Here is a 7808-nt window from a genome sequence, read left to right as displayed (position 1 = left end):
GAGACGGACTCTCGCTCTTTCGCCCAGGCAGGAGTGCAAGTGGCATGATACCGGCTCACTGCCACCTCCACCTCCTGGGTTCAAGCGATTCTCCTGCCTCAGCCTCCTGGGTAGCTGGAATTACAGGTGCCTGCCGCCATGCCCGACTAATTTTTGTATTTTAAGTAGAGATGGGGTTTCACCATGCTGGCCAGGCTGGTCTCAAACTCAGGTGATCTGCCCGCCGCAGCCTCCCAAAGTGCTGGGATTACAGGCGTGAGCCACAGCGCCCAGCCAGAACTGCCTTTATTTACATGTTTAGCATCCTATAAGCATTACTAAGCATTTGACATATAAAGAAAATATCTTTATAATTTCAGTTATCATCAAATGACTTGTGCACATGTTAGAAAAGAACCCAACTTTAGAGTATAAGTCAAGAGTCCTGAATTTAAAGCCTCTGAGGGGTTTTTAAACCTTCTGGCACTGAAAGCTTCCAAAGGGGGTTTCAGAAATGAATTGCTAAAGGAAGGGTTAGAAAGATTTTCCAGTTCCAATGCTAGACTGAGTGAACCACAAGAGAAGCCTAAGGTCCACAGTTTTCTTATAGACTAGTATTGTTTCATCAATATTTAAAACAAATGAACAAGACTCCAGTAGGTGACATCCAGTAAGTCTACTTAATGGCACGCACAAATTTGGAGATGGAGTTGTCACTGAAATAATCCACCCTCAAATGACCTAGCTTCAGAAAGTGATCATCCCCACCACGTAAATGATGTGTATCCCAATCACTGAAGATTTAAGACTTTGTGTGTACCCCAGTGACTAAAGTATAGGTTCCTTCCTTTCACATAGTAACTTAACCCATTGCTAACTGGATGCTAAACATCACCCCTAAATACTTAATTTGCTCCTGTTATCTGGGCCTACAAAAAGATACTTGAAAGTGGGTATACAGAAAATTTCTGGAAGAACTGCTTAAGAAAGTGATAACAATAGTTACCTCTGGGGAATGACTAGATGACTTGAGGATGACACACTAATTATTTTTGTACCATCAGCATTTATTTTTATAATAAAAAAATACACTGGGCTCCTATAAGATCATGTTCATCAGATTACTGTTACAGAAATGTTTAAAATCCATTATATCTCAGTTGACTACTCTTCAGGATAAAACCTAAAAACCTGAGCATATAAGAAGATACTTCATGAGGTGATTCCTTTATAAAGCCGTATCTCTTAATCATCACGTATTATTTAGCTTGATATACACACTTTTAAAATTGTGGATATCTAGCATGGCACTCTATGTTTTCCAGCAATCACTAATACATTCCTTCTTACCAAGGTAAGGTTCACGGTAATAGAGAGGATGGGAGTATCTGAGACTGTACATTACTGATTCCATCCTGGTTTTGACAAGACTTATCAGAAAGCCTAATGTTAAGCAAAAAAATCCCTATCACATTTTACCAATTAGAGAGATATCTGAGTTATTGTTTCTATTTTTAAATACTCTTTGAGAAAGCTTAGTTTCAGTGTTTAGATGAGAACAACAAAAGGTGGTTCAATTCTGGAATGGGACATACAGTAGAATGGGGCTGGGAAAGAGAGACTTTGAACTATTAACCATAATGAGGGTACTGGGCACAGATGAAGGTATCAAGAAGAATTATTTTTTTTTTTTAGACAGAGTCTCGCTCTGTCTCCCAGGCTAGAGTGCAGTGGTGCCGATCTCGGCTCAATGCAACCTCCACCTCCAGGGTTCAAGTGATTCTCCTGTCTCAGCCTCCCGAGTAGCTGGGATTACAGGTGCGTGCCACCACACCCAGCTAATTTTTGTATTTTTAGTAGAGATAGGGTTTCACCCTGTTGGCCAGGCTGGTCTTGAACTCCTGACCTCAGGTGATCCACCCACCTCAGCCTCCCAAAGTGCTAGGATTACAGGCGTCAGCCACTGGCAGCTGGCCAGGAAGAATTTTATGTTGCTATTTTGTTAAGGAAGTAAAGCCATCTTTCCATCTTCGATAGAATTCAATAGTTAATGCCTAAAACAAAGACCTTTAAGCAGCATTATAAATGTTTTAGAGATATTGAGATAAAAACCAAAATAACCAGCTGAAAGAATGTTTAAGTGATTGTTTTTGGGGAGAGGAAATAGAAGGGAGAGCAGGGCAAAATTTTTTTTTTTTTAATTCCTTGTGGAATGTCTTCTGAAATAATGTACATATGCAATTTTGGTAAAAAGATTAGAATATGGGGCCAGGTGTGGTGGCTCACGCCGTAATCCCAGCACTTTGGGAGGCCAAGGCAGATGGATGATCTGAGGTCAGGAGTTCGACACCAGCCTGGTCAAGCCCCATCTCTACTAAAAATACAAAAATTAGCTGGCTGTGGTGGCAAGGGCCTGTAATTCCAGCTACTCTGGAGGCTGAGGCAGGAGAATCTCTTGAACCCAGGAGGCGGAGGTTGCAGTGAGCTGAGATTGCGCCACTGTACTCCAGCAGGGGCGACAGAGAGAGACTCTGTCTCAAAAAAAAAAAAAAAAAGAATATGGAAAAACAAAGTGCCCCAGTAAGAGAGAAGACTATATTAGCCACTGTGGTAAAAACAGATAAGCAGACACTCAACTCAGAATCAGTAGTGGGTGCTGAACTCTATCAGCACAAATGAGAGATTCAAACTAAGAATTGAATTAGTGTTGCTAAAATATCACCCTTCTTTTACAGATAAGGAAACTGAGGCACATTGTTGAACAATTCACTAAAGATCAGAGCCAGTCACAAAATATATTTTCTAGAGTTGAGTCCTATTTTATAGGACTAAGGGAAATTCAAATTAGGCAAGAGAAGTTACTGTAGATTGAAAAAACTGCTGCAATTATTTTTCTTCCTGTGTCCCATCCCACTATGAGGTTGACATTTATTTCCCCACCTCTTGAATCTGGCCTGGCCCAGTGACTTGCTTTCAGGAAAAGAATGTGGTGGAAGTGACTGTGCAAATTCCAAGCCCTTGTCTCAAAGGGCCTTGTATATTTGCTCCCTCTCTTGGAACCCGGCCTATGCCAAGTGAACAAGCCCTAGCTAGCCTGTTGGAGGAAGAGAAAACTCAGAAGAGCTGAGAAGTCTTGGCCTACAGCTAGCTGAACCCCAGACATGAGAGCCCAGCCTAGGTCAATGGAGCTATCTACCCAATCTGCAGCTGATCACATTTGTGTAAGTGAGCTCAGTGGAGATGAGAACTGCCCAGTTCAAATGTAGACCTGTAAATAATAATAAATGGAGTTCTAAGCCACTACAGTTTTGAGGTGGCCTTTTACACAGCAATGGCTGACAGACTTGTCATGTTTATATAAAAATAGGTTAATACAAGTCACACAAAAGCAGAATAAGGCTGAAATTTGTGGTATAACTCAAGATTTCAAGTAGTTAGGAAAGATTCAAACTGGGTCACTAAAACATCAAGAGCTCCAAAGAGAACTGTTGTAAATGTCCAGAGATTTCTGTCTAGGTGAGATCACTAGACAGAATTGATCCTACTGTTAGAACCTCTTGGCATTAAAGAGCTCTGACAGTGGAAGTACAAATCTCCTAGGAATCAGAGTTTTTTGACCCACTCTAGAACCTTAGGTAGGGTGTGGAGGAAAAGAATGCATCCTGTGACGAGATCAAGGGGTTTTCTAGGTCGCTGTCTTTTAGGGATCCTTCTAAGTAGACAGGATGGAAGAAGGGGTGATTCTTACCTATTAGAAGGGGCTCTCTTTACCCCCATCACCATTTTATCTCAATAAACTGGGAATAGGCCCTGGTTACAGGGATCTTGCCACTTAAAGATTCAATCTTTTAGACTGGGAATGAGGATTCAGACAACTCAATCTTTGTGTAAATACTTGGTAAAGAAACAGGACACAGGAGGAATGCTGGAAAAATCTGGTTTATGAAAACAGAAATCAAACCAAGTTACTAACCAACCTCCCCGTCCCCTCCAGGCACACAAAAACATTTGCCTCTGTACTCTGCCAATGCTTGATTTAATTATAATACGCGCTCAAGTGGCTGTAAAAAAACCCAACAAAACGGAAACCATTTAACATCTGAATAGTGATTTATGAACAGATTTCCTCTGGCAAATGGGACCAGCTATTCTTAAGGCTTGCCAAATAGCTGTTCGATGTCTAAATTTTTGTATGTGCCTGCGTTTGTATATGGTTACACTGTAAAGTAATGACAGACTGAGGCTTTGATTTCAGAACTTCAGATGTATCAAAAATACAGATTTTTAATATTTGATTTTATATTTGTAAGTTTATCTTCTTAAATTGAAGAGATTATACATCTCATATCTGTAGGAGTTGATGTATACTTGGTCAAACATTGCCTAACTCAATGGTTTTCTTTTTTTTTAAGTAAAAAATAAGTTTGAAAACTGTAACTCCCTAGGTTTTTTCCAGCCTCCAGTTCCAGTTGGCTAGTCATTTCGTCTCTCTCAACGCAGTGATTTTTTTTAAGGTCTTAATATTTGAAGGAAGCCAACAGTCATTTATTCCGAATTAAACTTGAAGTTAATAAAGTTTCAATTCGTAATTTTTCCAAACCAACCAATGTAAAAACCCAGATTTTCCTGAATTGAGTCATACAAGAATTTTTGTAAGTGACAAAAAAATATATGTTAAGACTGTGGAAAAATGGAGAAAAGGCCTGAGTAAAATCAGGAGTTAATTACTTAAAAAATGGCATATGCCAGGCTGGGCGCGGTGGCTCACGCCTGCAATTTCAGCACTTTTGGGAGGCTGAGGTGGGTGGATCACCTGAGGTCATGGGTTTGAGACCAGCCTGGCCAACATGGTGAAATCCTGTCTCTACTTAAAATATAAAAATTAGCCAGGCATGGTGGCGGATGCCTGTAATCCCAGCTACTCAGGAGGCTGAGGCAGGAGAATTGCTTGAACCCAGGAGGTGGAGGTTGCAGTGAGCCAAGATCGTGCCACTGCACTCCAGCCTGGGCAACAGAGCGAGACTCTGTCTAAAAAAATAATAATAATAATTGCATATGCCTTAGAGTGAGTTTTAAAGGTGTAAATGTTTTGTGTGTAAAAGCATTAAAAACTAGTTTCAACAGCAGTAAATACATTTTTCCTTTGTGAAAATGAAGACCTTTACAGTTTAACCATAAACTTAAAATAGCTAATCTAAAACAGACATGTTACTTTACTTTTTAGTGAGAAACAACATCACCAAATAGAAACACCACCACCAAAAACTGCTTTGGGTATTGGATATTTATGTAGGGTTTTTTTGGTCTGTTTTTGAAAGAAGGACTTGCCATATGGTAGGCTGGTCTCAAACTCCTGGGCTCAGGTGATCCTCCTGCCTCAGGCTTCTGAGTAGCTGGGATTATAAGTGCACACCACTGCACTGGGCTAGGATCTTTATGTTTTTATCTCACTTTAGAGGATATAGGAAAAAAGATATTTGGACTACAAAAAGGGAATATTGCAGTAATATAATTAATCTGTAATTAAGTAATTCCTTATAAACCTAGTTGAAAATAAAAATAGTTTAATGAGGATGTGTTGTCTTTGGACTATTTCTATATAATTTATTTTCTATAACAAACAAAAGCACTTACCACAGAACACCATACAGAATGGTAAAACTGGATAAATAAACCTGAATTCTTTGTGGCTCAACATGCTATAATAAAAAGAAATATTATTTAAAAATATTAATTATCATGTTATATGATAGATTGAGAAAGTAATATATTTAATATAAAATATATTTAACTTGATCTATTTATTTTCTTAAGTATTCAGACTGAATTTCTTGCTTCAGGAATTAGTCATATTTTTTACTTATAAGGTGATTATGATATGGTAAAACTAATCATAAAATATGACGTCAATTTGAAATTAGAAAGTACAGTTACATTCTAACAACGGGATTTCTATTTCAATCTAAGTAAGTAAAATTAGTCAAATTTGGAATAAGGATACATACATTTTTATTTTAGAATGTATTTCTGTGGTCCTTCAATTTAAAATTTTGGTGGTATTGACTGACTGACTGACTGAGACAGGGTCTTGTTTTGTCACCCAGACTGGAGTGCAGTAGCACAATCATAGCTCACTGCAACCTTAAATTCCTGGGCTCAAGCAGTCCTTCTGCCTCAGCTTCCCCAATAACTAGGACTACAGGCACATGCCATCATGCCCTGGTAATTTTAAATTTTTTTTCAGAGAGAGAGTCTTGCTATGTTGCTCAGACTGGTCATGAACTCCTTGCTTCAAGCAATCCTCGCACCTTGGCCTTCAAAGTATTGAAATTACAGGCATGAGCAACTGTGCCTGGTCTGTTTGTTTTTTTTTAAAGCAAATAAAATTAGTCCAAGTTCTTAAAAATTGAGTGTAATCCTTATTAAGCAAACTACATATCTAAAGTATTCACTCTAGTGCCTCCATAATTACTACTACTTGTATCTTCTAAGATAATTCCCACTAACAAAAGTTAATGGCACCTCCAAAAAATAAAGTTTACTTTTTGAAGAATTTAATTTGATTTCTTGGTAACATAAAAAATTTTAGCCTTTTGAACAAATAAAATCTTACCTATAAACAAGCAGTGTCCACAGCACAGTCACCAAAAGTATACGGTATCTCTTTGGTGCTAGATAGCAGCCATGAATAAAGAAGGGTAAGTGAGTACCCAAGATAACTGGAAATCCTTGACTGAAGTACCAGTGCCATGGATGAGAACCATAAAATGTTCCCAAGTTCTGCAGCACGTTAAATTTCAAAAAATTAAATTGAACCAGAGTCCACTGGCACAGTTGAAGGAAAAATAAATAGAAATGTGTTAGTGTCAAGTAGTAATCTTTGGCATTAGGGAATTGATACAATTTTGACATTAAATCAGAATTGAAGTCTAAAAACCAGGCAATAGTTTACATTAATAATTTTTTTTTTTTTTAGATGGAGTCTTGCTCTGTCGCCCAGGCTGGAGTGCAGTGGTGCGATCTTGGCTCACTGCAAGCTCCGCCTCGCGGGTTCACGCCATTCTCCTGCCTCAGCCTCCTGAGTAGCTGGGACTACAGGCGCCCACCACCACACCTGGCTAATTTTTTGTATTTTTAGTAGAGACGGGGTTTCCCCGTGTTAGCCAGGATGGTCTCGATGTCCTGACCTCGTGATCCGCCCACCTTGGCCTCCCAAAGTGCTGTGATTACAGGTGTGAGCCACCATGCCCAGCCTAATAATTTTGATTAATGACTGTATGAAATCCTTCTTAACTGTTATTTTTTCTTCTTTAAGTATTAATGTGTTGTTAATTTGTAAAACTAGATTTTTGAGATTCAAAGTGAGATTCAAACATATTTTGGCAATCTAAGTTTGTTTTTTTATTTCAAGTTTTTGGGGTACAGATGGCTTCTGGTTACATGAATAAATTCTTTAGAGGTGATTTCTAGGATTTTGGTCCACCCATCACCCAAGCAATGCACACTGTACCCAATATGTACTCTCTTATTTCTCACCCCTCTTCCACCCTTCCCCACCCTGAGTCACCAGAGTCCATTATATCATTCTTATGTCTTTGCATCCTCATAGCTTAGCTCCCACTTATAAGTAAGAACATATGATATTTGGCTTTCCATTTCTGAGTTATTTCACTTAGAATAATGGCCTGCAGCTCCATCCAAGTTTTATATCCAGTTAAGAGATAAGGAGGATACTAGACAAATTTTTCGAACTGTGCGGTACTTTACAATGTGACATATTACTTGTGAAGATAAAACTTTGAAAACATTACAATTTGAATTACAGCATA

At 38.7% G+C, this 7808-nt stretch overlaps 2 protein-coding genes across 2 annotated transcripts in view; one reads left to right on the top strand and one right to left on the bottom strand.

Annotated features, from left to right (window-relative positions):
- PIGBOS1 (PIGB opposite strand 1) overlaps positions 1 to 7808 on the top strand; it is a 39196-nt gene that overhangs the window by 8889 nt on the left and 22499 nt on the right. The gene's annotated exons all lie outside the window — the stretch shown is intronic.
- The window catches only part of PIGB (phosphatidylinositol glycan anchor biosynthesis class B), a 36591-nt gene that overhangs the window by 8210 nt on the left and 20573 nt on the right, over positions 1 to 7808 (bottom strand). Inside the window, exons 8-9 of the mRNA XM_054451960.1 lie at positions 6593 to 6804; positions 5614 to 5678 (exon numbers count right to left, since the gene is read on the bottom strand). Coding sequence (XP_054307935.1) covers positions 5614 to 5678; positions 6593 to 6804 — 277 coding nt within the window. The remainder of the gene's footprint in view (positions 1 to 5613; positions 5679 to 6592; positions 6805 to 7808) is intronic.

Source organism: Pongo pygmaeus, chromosome 16 (genome assembly GCF_028885625.2).
Source record: "Pongo pygmaeus isolate AG05252 chromosome 16, NHGRI_mPonPyg2-v2.0_pri, whole genome shotgun sequence".
NCBI classification, from domain to species: domain Eukaryota; kingdom Metazoa; phylum Chordata; class Mammalia; order Primates; family Hominidae; genus Pongo; species Pongo pygmaeus.
This window is presented reverse-complemented; position numbering and strand designations above follow the sequence as displayed.